The 21,146-nt window shown below is 41.5% G+C and overlaps 1 protein-coding gene across 1 annotated transcript; it reads right to left on the reverse strand.

The window, feature by feature from the left end:
• Window positions 1–2,372: 2,372 nt before the first annotated feature.
• On the reverse strand, window positions 2,373–19,331 carry CUNH16orf87 (chromosome unknown C16orf87 homolog). Its single transcript, XM_041400579.1, has 4 exons — window positions 19,162–19,331; window positions 15,519–15,615; window positions 13,215–13,397; window positions 2,373–7,876 (listed from the first exon to the last, which is right to left on the reverse strand). The coding sequence occupies exons 1-4, from the start codon at window positions 19,225–19,227 to the stop codon at window positions 7,758–7,760; spliced, it is 465 nt and encodes a 154-aa protein (XP_041256513.1). The 5' UTR covers window positions 19,228–19,331; the 3' UTR covers window positions 2,373–7,757.
• Between the last annotated feature and the right edge of the window lie 1,815 nt (window positions 19,332–21,146).

Below are 21,146 nucleotides of genomic sequence, written 5' to 3' on the forward strand. Positions count from 1 at the left end.
TGACATCCTGCAGGTTTCCATGTCACTCTCCCCAACAGCCTGACCACACTCATTGTTAATTCCCACCATCAGACCATTCTCCATCCTCCAGCCAAATCCAGCTTGCCTTTTTCCTACCCTCTCCATTCCTGGCTTGCTCTCTCTGGTCACTGCCTCTCCCTCATGTCTGAGGGAGCTGCAATCACCTTCCTGCCTTTGCTTGATAAGGAAACCCCACTGCAGATCCAGTGCTGGCTAGTAAGGAAAACTGCACGCCTGAAACTCCAGAAACTGAGATTACTGTAATCATAATACAAGCCAAGAGCAGTCTGACAGTGGCCTTTTAAGCCACTGTGCTTTTGAGCATTACTGCAGTCACAGAGTGCAAGCTGTCAAAAACCCATTAAGATTTCACAGCTTGATCAGCAAAAAAAGCACTGGTGAACTGACAAGCAACAATCAACAATCAGTAGTAATTAATCTAATATAGTCTCAAGCCATCTGTTAGTCTCGCAAAACATAATTTTTATGACTTCCTCAGATTCCCAATGTTCAAATAATGAAACTTCTTGTTTCCAAAGAATGCATTTGTAACAGGCATTCAAAATAGAATGTCCCCCTGCTCTTTACCATGTGCTGTATTTTTATTTTTGATCTTTCTGTAGTTGGTAGGAGTACGGTTCTGTTCATTTGGATTTCAAATTTTTTGCAATATATTAACGGTCCAATAAAGATTTTAAAAGACAAAATATTTTGAGACTAATTTTCCTATGTACTACTGCCATCAGTCTCAACCACTGAACAGTACAAATTGTTCAAGTATCTGTTTCCCCTTCCAAAGTCCTTTAACCTTTTATTTTTTTTTCCAGAACTACATTTAGATGCACACGCAGGAGCTGTAAGCAAACGTGAGCTTCCCTGTTGCTAAGCAACTGTGTGCCAGAGCCTGCCCTGCCACTGTTGTAAGCAACAGCACCACAGCTGCCACGTTTGGAATTCGCTCAGCGTCAAGAAATGTAAGCTAAATATTTTGGATGAGACGCCCAATCTTCTTAAAATGGGTGTGAGCAACAATGAAAGAGAAATAGATCTGGAGATGACCAGACTCATGAGTAATCCTAACACTGTGGGACAATTTTCCCCATCAGAACACTCAGGCTGTATTTCAGAATGCAGCTATTAGTGTTTCTCTAAATTAGCCGTCTTGCTCAATTTCCACTCAGACCACTATACACTGTTTTGAGGTACTATTTTCAAAACATTCCTTTTTGTAAGTGTTAGAAATAGTAATTGTGATCATTCAGCTAAATAAAAGGTTTGTTTTAAAGTGCCTTTTTGAAAACCTTTCATTGGATGTCAAGACCTGACACTGTGAAAAAAAAAAAGTAAATTCTAATGCTCATCTTCTAATCTTAAGGTAGTCCCTGCTAAACTGTGTGGACAAATCTTCTAGGCAATTAAAACCCACATTTTTTTATAGTTTCTAATTTAGTTTCTTGTTTGTAACACAATCAGAGGTAAAACTATCTCAGGATCAGGCTCTGAATCAGTACTTGGCAAAGACTCAAGATACCACTGTCTTATGCATTTCCTAACTTACTGCACCACTTTTCCTTCTTTGGAATTGCTCTGTCCTAAAGAGCAGAGATCTTTGTCAGTTTTCTAAGATGACAGGAAACAGTCTTTATCCTCCACTGTTTCAGAAAGCTACAAAAAAAGTCACTTTTACCTTAAGCCTCAGTCCACAGTTCCTTGGTGAACTTAAAACAAATTGAGCCTTATTCTAACTTCATTCACCTGAGTTACACACCAAAGTTTCACAGTTTAAATGGTCCCCAGCTGAGAGGCTCATGCAAAATAAACAGCTGCTCTCTTCCAGAGTTTCTTACACTCTTGCCTTTCCCCTGACTCTGTACAACAAAACCTGTACACCTCCAGGACACTGTGTGTGGTTTCACAGACAGATTTCATACCTACTGCACTCTCATGCAGGTTATGACAAGTCTGTATCTAAAGATCCCTGAACTCTGCTGTTAATAAACTGTATGCCATTCCTTAAAAATATCCTTAATACATCAGAATTTTCTATTGCCAAAGAAGTAAACTCCACCAATAAACTACTGTCAATACACTCCACCTGCTATGCTAGTAAAATCACTTATTCATTTTGCTGAAAACCAGAACTCCTGGGTCACCTCTTGCCCCAGCAAGTTCACTGACCCTGAAACACTTCTTTGGTCTTGCTGAGAACCAGGAGCTGGAGCCCAGAGCACCTCCACAGGAGAGACTCCAACCCCACCCCTCCAACCTCCCATCACTACACCTGCTCACATGGCCACACACACACACACACACTTTGCTCCACAACTTCTCCAAATAAAGCAACTCTGACCTCAGTCTGAAGATTTCTCTTTATTAGCATGGTATTTTTCCATTAAGTATTCATAAGTTGTTTGTTCCAAGACAAAACAAACCACAGAAACTTGGTAAGCTGCCAGACTATTAATATTTGTACTCCTGGTATCTGGAACACTCACTGTTTTTAACAGCATTTTATGGTCCTCAATGCTGTCCAGGATTAAAAATAGTATTTAATTCTTAACTCTGATTAACAAAATTATTAAGCTATAATTGAGAGAAAAAACACTTAGTAGAACAAAGGCAGCAGAACACCAAAGACAAAGCTCAGGTTTGATGTACAAAGTTAAGAAGCACCAGGAAAAGCAACTTATGAGGGAGACTGAGGAGAAGATGAAGAAGAGGTACCTGAACTTTTCCTGAGGAAATGCTGCATGATGACACCCCATGATTCATGTGAATCATGTTCTGGGCTTGAAATTTTACACAACATTGGTGATAGCAGGTTTAGGTTTTCTTCTGTAGAAAAAAAGAAATACAGAGATGTATCCAGTTTCATCGCCTCCTGCCTAACCAATTCCTTGCCTCTTACTTGGATGGCACATCCCAAACAACAGCTGGCAGTGCCAGAAACCATTTTAAAATAAGTGCAGGGAAAAAAAACCCAAACACTTTAGTACATTGATTCACAGATATTTTCATTTCATAAGGAACTCACAATATCTGTGGAAATCACACAGTGTCTGATCTGCTGTAACGCAGAAAAACTGATCTTCATCTCAACCAAAAAACCTGCTTAATCATTTATAACGTTGGGACAACCAGACTTGGAATTCTGTAACCTGTTTTGAAAGTGGTAAACTAAAAAAAGAGGAAATCAAATCATTCTATTATATATTAGAGCTGTCCTACCACCACTGCAACCAAAGTGGCAACCTCCTTAAAGCATAGGCAAGTAAGTGGGGAAAGCAATACCTTGTCATGCCGCAGTTAGATTTGCCAGAGGCTATTTGCTAGAACCCACAATGACATTAATGAGAAGCCTACTACAAAAACACTGACAGCACTGTCGATACTTTCAAGGACAAACAGCTTTTAGACTCACCTGAGAGCACTGGCTGTTAACACTGGCTCTCTGTATTGCCATAACAAGCACAAAGGCAGGCACAGGAGATCTCTGGCGTGGAACAGTTGGTACAGAGAGCCCAGCACTAGCCACAACTAGTCCAGGTCCTGCAGACCAAACACCCTCTGACAGCTGAACAACCTTCCAGGCCAATTCTCCTGTCAGACTCGTGTCCATCGTGCCTCCCAAGACTAGTCCATGATGCACATCTAAGCACTGGAGGTGCAGAGGACCATGAGACTGGCTTGGAACACACACTGCCCAGGCAAACAAAAACCCAGAGGCTGCAACACACCTGCAGCTGTTCATGCACACACAGGGATCCTTCTCAAACAGGCCCAAACTAAACTGAGGCTGAACACAGCTTTCTGCTTACACTGTTCAACCACAGGTGGTCAATACCTTAAAGGTTATCAGAAGACAACCACCATGTCCTGTTAGGCAGTGAGGTACTAAACATCTTTCATAGTACAGTCCAAGATACAAGGAACAGGCACAGAGCTGCTAATAGCCTACATGATCACTGTTCCACTCTAAAACACCCAAAAATCTAAAAAACTACAAAAGAAAAAAAAAACCAAAAACCACTACATAAAACCAACCTAAACACCTTCTTTGGGAACTGATATTCAAAGCCAGTATCTCATTTTCAGTCTCTGTCTCAATAAATCCTGCCCAGCCACAGGACAATGATAATCTACAAAGTATTCCCTAATACCTTGTCCCAATTTCAATTTTTTTAATCAACCATAGCAGTATTGGAACAAAAGTAACTAGACTATTAGATGATGTTTGTAAAATTTCACAAAAGAAAGCCTTCAGGGGACTTCCAGGGGAGGTGGCGAGTTTCCTTCAACCATTTTCTATTTGATTGCCAGTTTAAAGTCAGAATTCTCTGGTCCTGACAAATTATCCAGCTCCACCAATCCTCACACCTCCAGAACTGATGAAGCAACGTTTCAGTGCAGACAGCCAGTAACACCCATTAATTTCCCCTGTTAGGTAGAAGTGGTGTTTTAAAGAAAAATGATCTTTCAGGCTGCTTTCACTGAAAACTAAACACTGCCTTTTCCTGGTCTCCATGGTGAGAATGCCTGAACTGTGAGCTGTTTGGAATAAGGCTGCCATCTAGGAGCAGAGCAGAGGAAATGCAGAGAAATCTCAAGATAAAATTTGAACTGTGAGCCCACTTGATGGTCAGACATGCTATTACACAAAGCTATAAACACTGGAAACACAGATCTTCAGGGAAAATGGATAAGAAGTGGCAGAAGACAGAACTTATTAAAAGGTGGTTTATAAGCAGACAGTTCCCAATACAATCCTAAACTATTTGGTTCACAATAAACAGTTTATCCAGTCAGGCAAGTCAACATGTACAGAGCTGCACTAAGTACTGCACTTCATCTTTTTTTCATTAAAAAACTGCAGCCTAATTCACTTTTTCTGACAGAGTATTTTTCCATGTGAGGTTGCAGGCTACAAAAAAATGCAGTGAAATAAATGAAGTCAGCCTGAACCACAATGACAGCCAAAGGCAGAGCCTACAATCTTACACTGAAACCAGTCACAAGAAAACCTTCGTGTAAGCAACTTCCTGAAGCCTTACCATATTTATTCTTGCTTCTCAGAAACTATGCATTTCCAAGCAAGTCAGAGCTGCAGTACACAGAATTTTACTCTTTTGTCATTCAACTGTCACTGGCTTTATTTTACTTTCATAGACCAAGAAGGCAATTTACAATTATAATCTACAGTGATTTGCCAATGTTTCATCTGTGGATCATCTCTAACACACAAAAGAAAGAGTTCTTAAGATCTATCATGCTGATGCCTATTTTGTACAAAGCAGACACTTTCCAGTTCAGTTACTGAATATGTTCCAAGAAATCTGTCTTGGCACACCACAGTTACCAGGGCTTTTGGAAGAGGCTGAAATGTCCTGTCCATACAGGAAAGAATGCCTTGTTTCTGGTTGGTGGGAAGAAAAAGTCAGATTTCTTGCTTTGCCAGATCCCCTGGCAAAGACCCACTCCCTCCCTAGAGTGTTTTCAAGGCCACCTGCTTCCATCACATTTCTCAAAGAAACTGGAAGCCATCAGGGGAAGTAAAGTAGCATGAGGATATGTGGGAAAGAGTTGACAGAAGAGACCTGGGGAATACAAAGAGAACACAGAAATAGAACTCAACCACTGGCTCAGAACCTCCACCAAAGGAGAACAAATGCACATTAGAGGTATAAACATTTTTCAAAAGTACTGATTAGAAAAGGCACCAATCTAAATGTAGAAATTAACTTACAGTTTTGTCACATCCAACAGCATTAACTTTGGTCCTGTGACAGTGACCAATTTCTGCAGGAGCAGAAAGAGACAGAAACCTGTAGGAAAGCAGGTTATAGCACCAGAGTGACTGCCTTGGCAGCTCCCCCCGTCCCTTCCTAACACAGCACATCTCATTCCAGCAACAGAAGCAACACCAGCCTGACCATACCCTCAATTCAGAACTTGCCTTTTGTCACTGGGACTTGTAACTTACCATGCAAATGCATTCTCTATCCTTAAGACTGACTCATCTGTCCTCACTACTGGTATCTGTGACAGGCTACAGCTCTGGGAAGCACAAGTTCAATGATGCAGAGAAGTAGGCCTTGTATTTGCAATTTCTCATTTACTGGAATAAAGACAAATGTGTTTTAGTGCCTTAAGCACATTTCCACACCATCTCTCTCATCCAGTGTTAACAAGGATGCAAATAATTCCTTTGGATTTATTAGGGTAAATTAATTCCTTAGGATATAAGAAGTGAAAAACACTTTCCATGCTTCCTGCTTTCACTTACACAGTTTGCATTTGATTGGTGTCTTGTGGCTTAACTTGAAGCTATCACAGCTCCTTCTGTTAATCAGTAACTAATAAACAGCCAGTATCTGATAGTCCAAGCTTTATTAATAAACATCTTGGTTTCCACCCAGAGATCAGTTCTGTAGCTGAACCTCATTAGGCAATTCTCATTACTCAATGTGGTACTGAAAAACACCAGTAATACTGAAGAAAAAGACATTTAGTTGCATTTCCCTTCCTAGAATAAAGCAAATGAATGGTGACTAAATCCCAGTGTGTCAGATTTCCTACACCTCCTCCCTCAGGATTTTACACAGCTTGAGGCTTTGGAGTTTTTGCGTGGTAAAATAAAATCCCCAGAGAGTTACTTAAGGAAGAATTTTGGCTGAAATTGCACTACATCACTTTAAGAAAGACTACTTTGTTGAATGTCTTCCCTAGAACTATTTATATCAAAACAGCTCAATTTTGCACACTCAGGTAGACTTTGGTATTTACAGTCAGCAATTCAAACACAATTCCAGTAAGAATTATGCTTTTAAAAAACAGTCAGAAAAAGCTATGGGGAGTAATAGGAACTACCACGTCATGTTTTGGAAATACCAGTCACAGGATGCCAACTGCAGATCTACATTTCTGACGTCTCCTTCTCTCCCTCTCCAGTAAATAATGGACCAAGAAAGAGTACAGGATAAGAACTTACCAGCTGGACAAGGCAGATACTCAGCAAATAATTGCTACAAAACAAGAGCTTGGCTCTCAAACTTCAGGAGTCTGACCACCAAAGTACACGATTTTTAAAAAACAACTCTACGGAGCAAGAAATTATCTTCTAGAGATAATTCATAAAAATATGAAGTTGTCTAACAAAATAATCCTCCCAAATGAAACCATTTTAATTTTCGTCCTACCAGAAGTATATCACACCTATTACAAAATGTCATACCTAGGATGAATACCAGATTTTTAAGAGGATTAAAACCAACATACCCTGAGTATCACAAATGTACTTAATTCTCAGTTCAATAAAATATTGGAATATCAATTTATTAAAAAGTTATGTGAACTGTACATACGTAAACTGCAATATAGCTGAAAAATCTGAAATATATAATTTTAAAGGAAAATCATTTATTTCTGAAAATATTTAAAATATTGCATTTCTGGCAGCAAATTCAAAAGAAGTGCTCTGGCATGGGTGCAGTCTCTCTGTGTATTTGTCTTCAAGGCATGAAACATATCTGCTTTCTGATTTTTCACAGCACAATCTTGTGACCACTTTCTTTCTGACTTGTAGAGGCAAAATTCGATTTCCAAGAACAGGAGCAGAATTTTGAACAGGAAATGCTATGGTCCTTGTTGGTGCAGACAACATACTTTCCGAGAGTCCACGGCACCTTGGCAATCTGCTAGCCATCCTGCATAAAACTGCATCAGATTGTGCTCACAAGTTACAGAATAAGTCTTTGATTGATAATTTTTCTGTTTATTTCCGCCAAGGCCACTGAAAATACGAAGGCCTTTTCATCTGATAGGTTAGCATACATGTCAACTTCTTTTTCTTGTTTCTCTGTAGAGGAAAAAAAAGTCACTATTAGAAGCTTTTTCCATTATTTGACGTTAATGCAAGTTACACAGAAATTAATAAATTACGTGAAGGAGTGGAACTGAAGTTAGACAATCAACTCCTATGCACAGAGGGAGTGAGAAAGAGGAGGAAGTAATAGCGGCACACAAAGATGCTGGAAGAGCCACAGAATGAGTCAGCCAAAAGCATGACTGAATTTCTCCTCTTTAACAATGAAGGGAGAATGAATCATTAACATAAAGATAAGTATTCAAGTGTTCCTTCAGGTTTTTTTAGTTTTAGTGGTTTGGGGTTTTTTTTCTTTACACGACCACCTCCCATCCAAGAAAACAAAAGTTATTTCACAATATGCTCATTAAACACAAGATTTGCCCCCTTACACCACAACTACATGAAAGAAACCTGAGAGTTTAATGACAGTGACAAAGGCCAAAGAGCAGATACCTGCATGACATCAGGCTCCAAATTTACCATCATGCACATTTCTGGACTTTCTACACTGCAGACTTTCCATCTTATCCCAGCTGTAGAACAATGCTAACACATGTCATTGAGCAAGTAAAAGCCCATGAGTTCCCTGTGCTGATGCTGGCTTGCTTCAATACCACAGACACACAACAGAAAGCCATCAAAAAGTTTCTGTACTGCAGTGCTCAAATAACCCAAGTTACACTACAAACACCCATAAAATAATACAATTTGAGAAATACCACTTGCATAAATACCACCTCTTCCAGATTATAACTAGTTCTATCCCAGTTCAGCTAGCCACAGGTAGCTGACACAAATTGTTAAAAAAATAAAGCCAACAAAGAAACAGTTTTGTCAGCAGAAGACCAGGTTTGTAAACAGAAGGAAGAGAGAAACAGATTTAGAGCTTTCAGCTGTGGAACTCCATCTCTAATCCAGGCTCCACGTGGCCTGGACTCATTTCCAGTCACAGCACAAAGCTCACCTGAGAGACCCCTCTGTCTCACTAACACACAGTCACACATATCCACACTGGCAACTGCTCCACCCAGACACCTGGTGTCCAGGCAGCACTGGAAAATAATAGAAAGCATGATCAGGAACAAAGATCCCAGTAGCTCCCATCTCCACCTACCCACAGTTACCCTTCAATGGGCTCACACTCCTAACAATGGTTTTATCTGGTTTCACATTTGTGCTGCAGCTACAGACAGAACTCCAGCAGACTGCCTTCCATGTGAAATCAAGTGCTTGTGCTCAACAGCTGAGTGGGAGAAGCTCCAAAATCCTTTACCACTGTGTTCTGGTTTAATACTGACACAGAAACAGCAGAAACCAGCTTTTTGCTGACTTCCTGGCTATACAAGGCAATATCCTCTAGTGCATTGAGTTTGAAAGTGAGTTTCGCTGCCAGTCCTACCCTGCAGTTTAACACAAACCAGCTTCTATACATACACCCTGGGCTGCTCCACTTCCTCCCTCTCACCATTTAAAAATTAACAATGCTGGGAGTAGTTCTGAGTACAGACACTACACACACTGGTTATTCCACATTAACCTTTTCTATTTTCATATCTAAGCCCCACCCCTTGTTTCATACTTCCTGATCCAAACGAATCCAGCCACAACTTGAACATATCAGCAAAATTAAAAATACTCCCTCCCCCTGCACCACACCCTGGCTGCTGTTAACAGACTGTGGACTTCTTAGCTTCCCTTCCTCCCAGATCAGCCTTATTCTGAGACTTCATCTTGCAGAAATCTTGATATCAAAGAGTATGAGGGATTAACACAGATGTGCAGGCTTCATGCACCCTCAGGACAATTGCAGTTCTCATCAGTAACAAGTAAGAGCTCATACTTGCAAGACATTTTATCATACACTACTCCTAGGATACCACAGCTTCCACACACACTCTGGAAACTTTCCACTTCAGTCTTATTTGAGAGTAGTTTTGACTCATTTCTCTATTATGAGCCAAAGAAAAACAGTATTCTGTTTCTACAAGACAGTAAGACATTAATAACTAGGGAGTTTGCTATACAACTAAGAGGCTAGTTAGGCAAAAATAGTTTTTCTGGATCACATCTCTTGTACCCCAGATCTCCTGCAATCCCCTTATACTGCAGTCCTTAAAACTGATTATGTATAAATCACATATGGTCCTCCCCCTTTCACAAATTTTTGTATTGATTCATTTTTCAAGACAGCAAGTTACTTCAAATATCTGCACTGGGTAAGTAAATATGTGAGTAATGCAGCTGTAATTTACAGAAAAAAAGAAAACTTGCATTAACAAAATGTATTCAACTTTTTATCAGGATACTGAAATGTATATATCTACCTTTATGAAGATTTGGCCTGCTAAGTAATGAGTCTGCTTTAGCAAGTCTACTTATTCTTACTGAGACTTATTGCTGGTAGCCTCTTTCAGAGCAACCAATACCACTTCCTCCAGTATAAAAGGATTTTTGTTTGCTTTACTACAATTAGGCTTTTACCCAGATAACAAGGCAACCTGGGAACCAGTCTAGCTGTGTGTCACAGTCCCACACAGTAAAACAAAGAACACACCTCCACAACAAAATCAGAGTCAAATTATTATGGAGTGTTTGTATCTCCAAAATACATTGCAGTACATCTGACAAAGAAATTAAGTGACAATTTTGACAAGCCAAGGCTGCAGGGAGGAGTTCCTATTTTCCAGGGTCATCACATGGCTCTGAAACATGTGATAGGGTAATTTTCTGGGTCCCAGTACTGCCATATCCCCTCAATCTGCATCTGCTTCCTCTTTCCTCCCCCTCCATTCCTCGTTGCTAAATCTGCAGGGAAAATAGAATAAGCAAAAAAGCCTTTTTGCTTATTCTATTCTTCTTAATTGCCACAGCTCTTTGCTCTAATGTGAGCCAGTCACGAAGGACACAAAAGAACCAGTCAAAGGCACAGACATAACTGGGAACAAGCACACTGAGTATGGAATTGCATGACAAGCAAGGAAGCAAAGCTACAGATGTCACTGGGGTCTTTAGGAAGGAAATTTTCACAGTTGGATGGTCTTCAAATGTACAGATAATCTGTTCTTCCATGTTAATACAACTGAGGTGTTTTCTGTCTGCCTGTTTTCCCATCTAGAAATGCATTAGGAATCAAGTATGTAAACCATGCAAGCAGTGGCTTCTTTTTAAGTCTTTGGGGCAAAAGCACAACCTCTAGTGGCAACTAAAAAGGACCCAAAATATCCTTGAAACATACAACAGGCAAGGAAATAAGATACTGACATCTTGCTCTGCAGAGCTGACTTTCAACACATACAGACTGCTGCAAGGACTAGCAACCACTCACACAAAAACTACCTTAACTGTAGTAGAATAACAGTTGTTTAATATAGACAAACAACACTATCAAGCAGCACATGTGGTAAAGGAATAATATTTCTGAAATTCCCACTAATTACTCCACACACAGTAGTTTCAATTTTGTAAGCAACTTGAAAAGGGAGAGGCCAATGTTAATTTGTTTTAGTAATTACTTACAAAAGGATAAGCTCCCTGCTGAATTTATTTTTATAGCCATGACAGCCTTATATATAAACCTTTTTTTTCATCTGCCTGATAATCATTACACATACTACAATCTGACATAATCAGAAGTAAAAAAATATTCTAAGCCTACTTACTCCTGAACAATAAGATGAGCTGCACTGGGGCAAAGACAATGACAAATGGGTATGAGCCAAATCCCTGCACAGGAGGCTGAGGAACAAACAGCCATCACAAGATCAAGGAAAAGGCAGGGTAAAAACAGCGTAAGAAGATGAAGGCAATCTTATCAAGTAAGATTCAACTTTAAGGCAACACCAAGAAAAGGCACACCACACACACTCTCATGCCAAGATCCCACTACACCCAGATCTCTACTCTTCTACCTCCAAGCACTGCAGTATTGTCACACTTTAGAGTTTGCAGCAAGAGGTTTGGACAGGAAAACATGTTCTCTTAATATCCCTCCTGCTGTCAAATTCTTGCTTTTTGGAAATTATAATACATGTTTTAAGAAAATGGATCTTTTCCTTTGGTTGCTTATATTGCTTTCCTCTTTGTCAGGGGACAGAAAAGAAGATTCACTTTTATAGGGCAACCCAACCAGGTCACTGGAATTTTAAAACCAAGGCTGTTTGTGAACAAGACTGGCAGTTAAATTCCTAGAAAGGACCCTAAAGCTACCGAAGTCCAGCTTGGGTCACTAACAAATAGGGACCTGCTATTATGACTTCTTGACATCAATAAATCACATGAAACAGTGATGAGATTAGATGCTACAAAGTGCATTTCTATTACAGTAAAAAATCGCCATCTGGAAAATGTACAGAAATTAAATTCCACCTCCTCTTCCCACATTGAAAGCACTAAAAACCCCCAACAAATCCAATTTATACTTGGTTTTTACATTAAAGAAACATTAAGAAATAGATTTACATTAAACAGCAGAGATATCAAACTTGGTTTTAAGTCAGAAATTGAAGGACTTCCCAACATGGATTATCACCTTTTTATATATAAGGTGGAAAGGAAGAAATAATTGCATTTCTGAATTATGCCACATGATATACTTCAAGATTTCAGGAGTTTTGGGAACAATATCTGCTGAATATTTGTATGAAGTTTTGTCATTCCCCTTTTTCTGCCTTCCAACCTTCTGAAGCCCATGCTAAGTTTTGGATTCATAACTCAGGTCTAAAACCACTATCTCCAAAAACACAGCTAGAAAATGCAGCGTCAATAGGCTCGTAACACAAGAGGAACCCTAAGTGACAGTTACACTCTTGAGGGCTTCTAGAATTACTCTAGCTATATAACAGCCTCTTTAATCATTCTGTATAATGATTAAAACCAGCAGGTCACCAATGACCCTGAACAGGCAAGGAGGCATTTTCCTCCAGAAACACAGGACCAAAATTCAAGTTATAGTAGTGATTCAAGATGCCCTTTTTACTTAGGCCCTCTAAAAGGTTTCAAGAAACTTTTAAAGTAATCCAGTCATCCTAACATCCTAATCCCCTCTTTGACAAAAAAAACACCCTACTTAACACTTCAGTCCAATGGCTTTCAACCTACACGTTGAAACTTGATACAGTGGCTAAAAATACAGATTTAGATCTTTGTAGTCAGTTTCATCACACACTGAAACATAAAACCAGAGGTCTCTACACATGCAAATCAGTCCCTTCCTCACATTAAGGTATCAGGTACTGGCTGAACTAGTCTACTTACTGAATGGTATAAAGGTTTGCTGATTAAAAAAGATACAAATAGAAAATTCAACAAACAGATTCTGCAGCTCTCATACCTCTTTCTTCCTCATGCTTTTTCGCTGAGGCACTCTTAGGTCTTCCTCTTCCCCGTCTGCTATGGTCTGAATGGCTGTTGGACCTGGATCTTTTTCGGTTTTCCAAGTCTTTGTTTACTGCAGAATTTATCTTCTCTCGCTTAACTCTCTCTGTCCGCCTCCTTTTGGCCTCACTCTTGTTTTCTGTGCAAATGAGCAGAAATGGCATGATCTAGGGTTGTTTTCACCTTTGTTCTTAATTTTCTCTTAATGCTTACCCCACCCAACCAACCTTTTCCTTTAAAGTGCTCAGATGCCCATACCTTTACAGAACAATTGCATCTGCACGATATCCATGCAGAAATTCGGGTGCCAGATCCAGAAGGGTGCTTCACTTCTTGACTCCAAACACAACCCTTTAATTACTTCAAAATCATTTTGCTGCCTGAGATGTTTGCTGGTACACAAGAAGCTGTTTCCCAAATAAGATAGGAACGCCAACTGCACACATCACAGCCTTTAAGACACCCCATTGTATTTGTTCCACTAGCAAAAGTTTACCATACAGCAAACACCACAGCACTGGGGCTTCCAATGACACTGACAATGAAATCATTGCTGCTGCTCAGACAAATCGAATGCTGAGTCAACAGTGCTGGCAGAGAATGCCTCAGAACACAGTGAATGTGTCCCACCACATCCAACCTGTGACAAGGCCCCCTCATGCTCACTGCTGAACAGGTATTGTTCTCCTCAACACCCAACTCAGTAAAATAGAAGAGCATTTACATGAGTTTTATCTGGAAGTTAGGCATGAATTAATGAGCTTGGGTACCAAATATCATACAGTCACCACAGCACACTCATGGGTTAGCTGCACATTTGTAAGGCTGCAGCACCACAGTAGCTGTACTGCTGAAAATACTGGAACAACACTTTGTAAAAGAAGTTGTGGTTACCTTAGGAGCACAATATCAACATACACAATGTCCTACTGTATCTCTCTGGGGAACTGATCTCCTTTGGCTGCAGTTGTCCCATTGATCTTGCACTGACATGGGGTACAAGCTGGACAGCAGGGTCCAGTCACTGAAGCTCATAGAGAACCTGTACTTCACAGTGTCACACCAGGGTGAGGTAGCAGGGGAACCTCTCCAGACCCTGCCTAATCCCTGCTCACACAGGGCCACCAAGAGCAAGCTGCCCAGAACCATGTCCAGAAGGCTTCTGAGCACCTCCAAGGATGGAGACTCCACAACCTCTTGGACAACCTTTGCCAGTGCTGGGTCACACCCACAGTAAAAAGCACTGTCCAGAGCTGCTTTCCAGCAGCATGGCCCCCAGCATGTCTGCTTTTTGCCTCCCCTGGTGCATTTCCTCTTGTGCAAAACTGAATTATACAACCAGATCGTGGCCTTCAGCTTCATTTGGTAACTACTTCATCAAAAAAGCAGGAGGAGGAAAGAAAATTGACCAACACTTCCAATCTACCAGAGACATTTCCTAACCTATTCCACCTTGAAAGTTCAGTTGTCAGCATAATGTCACCTAATTCCTACAAGTGGTAATCTACAGCTATCCTTCAAAACATTGATACAAAACATCAAATAGCTGACTTCCATTTTATAGGTCTGGTAGATCATTTTTAAAAGGAGGTATTCTAGATCAGGTATTTGTTGGGTTTGTGTCACGTTTTTTGGGGTTTTTTTAAATATACATATCTTCTCTTTTTCTGATTAATTCCTATTAGTGGAGGCAGCAATATAAATGAACATAGTGAGAACGCTATTCATGCCAGAAAGCACATTCAACTGACTTCTTACTGTGTCCATCAACAAAAGACACACAGGTCAGGCACAAAAAAAAGCACTATTTAATTTAATCATGGAGAGAGAAGCAAGTTCCACCCAGTTTTAGATGAAACATTATGATTCATTTTTTATTTTCAGAAAACCCAGCCTCAGTCAGCATGTGCTCTGAAATCAGATCCTTTTGGGACCTCAACACTTTTGTCTTCAAAACAGGATCAACACAAAGCATTTTGTAAGGGGTTATTTTGCATAGTGATCAATGTGTGCAGCTAGAACATACACAGAATAAATGCCAACATCATGAGTACAAAGGAAGACTGAAAACACCAGCTTCCCTCTTCTCCTCAAAAATCAAGAAAAAATAACATATTCAAAGTCTACCATGGACACATTGAAGGGAAAGTGAACTGACAACAGTCAATTTACACAGAGAAGTAAAACCCACTATCTTTTGCCTCCAGGAAACAAGGGGAAAGAACTGTTGCTCCCTTCTCCCCCACTGTGCAAGTATTACCTGTGATGGGCGGTGATCTCTCAGCACGTTTAGCATGCAAGAGTTTTCGACTGATAAATATGTAGCCACAGGGACATGATTTACATGCAACAGGAACCTGGGAAAACAAAAGACAAATTTTTCAGATAATTTCAAATTATGACAAAACTTCTGTCCCATGAAGAAAAAACACAGTAACTCACATTTTGTCCTCAGAGGTAACTCTTCAAACGCAGTCTGTACTGCAAACCACAGCCTGTCCTGTGTACTGTATTTAAACATAATAAAGCCAGATTCTGCTGTAAATCACTCACCAAGCCTTTTCTTTATGCAGTTGTTAAAAATCAAGCTTGAAATGTACAGCTGTTGTGATTGCTTTGCACTACTTTTCCCCAGACTGACAGGAAGGGGGTGGGGGAAAGTAGAGAGCATTAAAGGAAGGCTGAATTAAAATAGAATTAGTTTCTCTTCAGAGCTCTCAAATATCAGTAGTCAAATCAGTCAGACATTTCCAGTTTTGCTTCCTCTATATGCTTGTAAAAAAAAAATAATTATGAGTTAAAACCGTCAGTACACTGCGAATGCATTCACTTTCAGCAGCATTTGAAAGCAGCTCCTTCAGAGAGGAGCAGCTTTACAGGCACAATAGAGCCTGAAGCGAAACAGATGCATTTGCAGCACGCTCTGCTCCAGCGCTGCAGACAGGGCCGGGTGGGTACAGAAGGACCTCGTTAATTCAAAATGCAAATAACCCAGCCCAGGCAGGCAAGAACTGACTGCAGGCCCAGGAGTTTGAGACAACACAGTGCCTCTGAGCAGCTAAGCAGATAGCAGCAGTATGCTCCCCCAGAAAATAACAATGTAAAACAAGAAATACCACATTTAATATGAAAAATAATAAGAATCCACTCAAGAGCAATTTAAAAAAGCAACACTGATACATTCCAAACTCATTACCTTAGCACCAAGATCTTTTGAGATCTTTTAGAGTAGTAAGCAATACACCATGTTGCTTTGATTAGGTTTAAGACTGAAAACACAAATCAAAGCAAGTTTAGGCAGAGATCTGGAAGAGATTAAATAATACACATTAAAGTGGAGTCATGCTGAAGCATGATAGTGGGGGGAAAAAGGCAGGAGGTAATTTCTCAAATGTAATTCTTTAAGACAGGTCACTACAAGTGTGCCAATATCCACTGAAACAAACAGGAGCACAGAACCACAACTGCCCTCTCAATTTAACCAGACATGGGAAAGAACCAAGTTCCACAGTTCTACTGACTCAAAAAACCCTGCCAAATTAGCATGTGAATTTGTAAAGGGGAACTCAACTGCTACTCAGAATAAAAAATTATTTTGCTTTCTGTAGAACATCTGAACTCCTGCACTTCAGCCTACAAAAAGCTTGCAGAGAGACTTTTTGATACAGGTTTTGCAGAACTAGAGATTTTAACTCCCTTTATGGAGACACTGACATAATAAAATGAGTCCAACAGAGGTTTATTGAACTTTAAAGGTCAGAATTTAGCAGACTTGTGTGCACAGTTCTATACGTCGGTGTAACAATACTGAAGCCCCACCATCTCACAGATAATTGTGTGTGTTCTTAATGTAATACAGAATTCCAGCTAAATCCATTTCTGAACCCATTGGGTCTCTACAATAATTACCTTTCCAGGCTTGGCCTAAAAAAAAAAAAACTTTGGCAAAGCCACCCAAGGGGATTGGAACAGAGTCAGTATTTTTCAAGGAACTCAAGTGTGTTTAACAGAACAATACTGTTCTCGTGTTACAGGTTTAGCACGTAGGGGTGTGCAACTTTGAGGGTGGGGGGCCTGGGAGAAGGGGTTTATCACTGAAACCTATCAGTTATCCTTTGAAGATCCACACTGATCCTGCAACATAATTAAGGCAAAAGAGTCCTAAACACTATTTCACACTGTTTAGCATTTTCCTAATAAAAAGGGAATTTTTCTCATACAAGACATTTTACCTGATGCTAAATTAAGAAGTGATTATTATTTCTTCAGATTGACTGCAAGTTCTTCAGGCTCCCTAGTTTAACGAACTGTGCTTTGATTGTGAAAATACTGAAATATGATATATTATCTAAATTACAACAGAAAAAAAGTTTTTAAGTCTAAGAAGTGTTACTCAATATTTTGCTCCAATTGTGGCTGTCTAAATATTTCCATGCATGCCACTTCTACTGAAAAAATCAGAAACAAATGCTAAGCCCTTGCTCATGGAAGAATTTAAGAAACACCAGCACAGGACACAGTCAGATAAGAATTATCTGAGCGTTTCCTCAAAATCTGCAAAGGGTGGACTTGTACTGTAGGCCTTAGCTTCTTGCTCCCTCTCGAATATTTGGCAGTGGAAAACAAGGTGTTTTCCACTATGAGCAATGTGTCCCGGGGCAGGACATATAAGCACATAAAATCCATGGAAGCCATAGAGGAGGTGCTAACAGAAAATCTGCATTGACCAAAACTAAAACACATGATATGCATATAAGTGCAGAACAAAGTGACACTTTTCATGTCAGCTTAAAAATCCTACAGTGCTTTCCTTACTTATTGTTGGTAGTTTAACATTCACTACATTCATCAAAAAAAAAAAAACAAAAAAAACAAAACAAAACAAAAAAAATAAATAAACAAAAAAAAAAAACCCACACCACTCTCATATATGATTTCTCCCTCGTTTTCGTTTCTCCTTTCACCAAGCGAACAACCAGGACGTGGCACACGATTTCTGTCTCGGCAGCAGCATTTCAGTGACGTGCCTAACGTGCCTTTGCAGCGGTGGATCCGTCGGTTAACACTGAAAGGACGCCCACACACAGCTCAGCACTCCCAGCTGTGCCAGCACGAGCAGGAATACTGTTAAAAACTATGCAAGGCGGAACAAAAAATGCTATTTTTCTAAAGCTGTGCAAGTAGAGGAAAATGACGTGAGGCTGTTTATTTTTTTGTAGGTATGGCTAAAGCAGGGGGTGACTTTGCAGGGTCACAGAACGGCCCCGGAGTGCATGTGACAGGGCTGCCCCCCGGCCGAGCCCCACGGCCGCCGCTGCAGCGCCGGGCCATTGTTCGGAGCTCCGCTGCTTTCTGTACTCGCATCATTCCCAGTAAACGGAGACAAGCTCCTGACACGGCAGCGGTGCAAGCAGCTGCCGCTCCGTGCGAGGGTGAGCAGCTCCATTTTGTGCACACCAGAACGCGCAGGGGGACACCGACAGCTCAGGCGGGCACTCGGGAGCCGGGCAGAAATTGCACCAAAGGTCTCCATTTCGCTGCTTCCCGACCACCCCCGGGAGAACACCACCTCTGAGCCCTCTCCCGCCCGGCCCCGGGCACATCAGTCATCCGAAGGGCAACTGCATTATATAAATCACCCGGTTCATTGTCTTTTTAACAGATCACACAGTTACTAAACAACACCAGCAGATAAACATGAGATTCTGCAGTCGCGCAGAAAACCCTCAGCACAATTCAACTACTCCGCTACCCTGCCAGAGGGACGCGGCGTTCAACACACATTCCATGGAAAGCTGCAAGGGCAACAACCATTGAGTTCACACAAACACCGACTCGAGCCGCACGGAGTCGGTCTGCCCGCTCCGCCCTCCGCAGCGCAGCGTCCGCCGGCAGCCGCTCACCTGCTGGTCGCACTCGGGGCAGGACTTGGTGGCCATCTTCACTTTCTTGGCCCGACTGGAGGACATGCTCGCTGCTGCCGTGGCTGGGCTGACACGGCCGCGGCCGGAGCGCCCGCCCCGGGAGGAGCCGGCGGGAGGAGCGGGAGGAAGGAGGTGGAGCGAGGAGCCGGCGTGAGGGAGCGGCCAGAGGAGGAGGTGGCGGGAGGAAGGAGGTGCAGTTGCAGTGAGCAGCCGGAGGGAGGGAGGGAGGGAGAGGCCAGAGGAGCCCCGCGCGCCCCCGACGCAGGACAAGCCCCGCCCACCTCCGCGCGCGCGAGCGGCCGGCTCTGCCCTTGCCACCGGATTGGCTGCGTGAGGGCGGCGCTTGGAGCCCCCTGGCGGCCGCGCTGGGAGCGGTGAGGGGAGCGGGAATGAGGGAGCCTGACAGAAATGTCGCTCCGTCAGAAAGCACCAAACACCACTTGTCTGGTGTCTACCTCAATTCAGAAGAAGACAAGTCTGCAGCAGAGGGCGTGTTCGTCGCCTGCCGCACTGGAGGGAGCCTGCTGGTCCAAGAGCGGCGTGTCTGGCCGTGCCTTTTAGCGGGGTTCTGCTCACAAACGGGATGTTTTGAGTACAATGCCCTCAGACAGCAGTGTGCTACTGCCAGGCCAACACCGGGACCAGGACCAGAGCAACAGGAACAGCCGTTCAGCCGGGCCTGAATTTCTGACACATAATTGCATTTATGTCCTAGCAAGTATCCTCCACATTGTCATGCCAGCCCTCTCCGTCCTTACTACCAATACAGTCTGATGAATAAAGAATCAAACGTCGTTTGCAGTGTCCTCTCCTGTGCCAGGACAACCTGTTGATTTTTTTTCTTCCTCTTCCTCGAGTGTGCCCTGAGCCTGGCTCCCACACGGGGCACGAGAAGGTCCCGTTCTGTCATAGTGGGCACTGGGGCACTGTGGGCTCCCCGTGTGTGTGCTGGTTTCTGGCTGTGTACACAGCTACTACACTGCCTCATCTGTCCTTTTCCTTTCCTCCTCAGTATTTAACTTATGACTCAGAGGGTGGATTTGTTTCCCTGTTCTCCGTGCATATTTTTTTCCAGCCTATACCAGTCCTTTGGCGCAGGTGTTTCTCCAGAGATACACAAAGACAAGACAGGTTTATTTTCCATATAAACTGTGACTGCTGCCAGAAAGCAAATATGTTCTATGTAGGCAAACACCCAGATTTCATTCCTGAATCCAGAACAAATCCATGCAACCAGGGCCTTGAGGTTGCATTTGGATTTTTAATTTTTTTTTCCTTAATTGATAAGGTCCAGACATAGCAAAACATAGAAAGGTATTTGAGGAGGATTTATAACAGCAGGGGGCCCTGCTGAGTATAGTAACAGTATCTAGTAAATAAATTAATGAATATACAAGTGAGCTCACAGAGATCTATGATAATACCCTAATTTTCTTAATAGAGCAAATAAAGCAGTCAGCAGTTCAACTACTCCTTAAAAAAAAAAAAGTTTTCCTTACTGAATGCAATCAAGGTTATTCCTAGCTAGAAAACTGATTTACCATACATGTATTTTTCATGTTATTCTATGTTTTAAGACATTATTTTTGAGTTCTGAAAGTCCAAAACTATTTCTTTTACATAATTTCAGAGGTTTAATCCAGCACTGAGATAAAAATAACAAATACCATTTTAAGGGTACAGGTACTTTCTCTCTTAACAGAGTCAAGGCACTTTGCAAGACCAAGCCCCACTTAAAATGTCTTTTACACCAATTTAGAATAGAAAATAAGAAAATTTTGCAAAGTTTCTATCTTATGAAAAGCTGCATGCGACTTTGTAAGTGCCTGATGTATTCTTTTCTTTGCTGCTGTCACCAGAGACCAGCAGAGCTGAATGGCCTGAGATGTTTCCACTGCCTGGCACATCAACTGCCTGCACATGGCAGTATTTTGGTGAGCAACTATAACCTTGCAAGGAAACAA

The sequence above is a fragment of the Onychostruthus taczanowskii genome, unplaced genomic scaffold (assembly GCF_017590055.1).
Source record: "Onychostruthus taczanowskii isolate IOZ18803 unplaced genomic scaffold, ASM1759005v1 scaffold18, whole genome shotgun sequence".
Classification (NCBI taxonomy): Eukaryota; Metazoa; Chordata; class Aves; order Passeriformes; family Passeridae; genus Onychostruthus; species Onychostruthus taczanowskii.

Bases quoted from the DNA above. Each gene is read 5' to 3' on its own strand.
- CUNH16orf87 (XM_041400579.1), bottom strand. From the start codon at position 19,227: ATGTCCTCCAGTCGGGCCAAGAAAGTGAAGATGGCCACCAAGTCCTGC. The intron at 15,616-19,161 runs GTGAGCGGCTGC...TTGTTTTCCCAG, and splicing joins GCCCCGAGTGCGACCAGCAG to GTTCCTGTTGCATGTAAATC. The intron at 13,398-15,518 runs GTAATACTTGCA...TCATTTGCACAG, and splicing joins GAGATCACCGCCCATCACAG to AAAACAAGAGTGAGGCCAAA.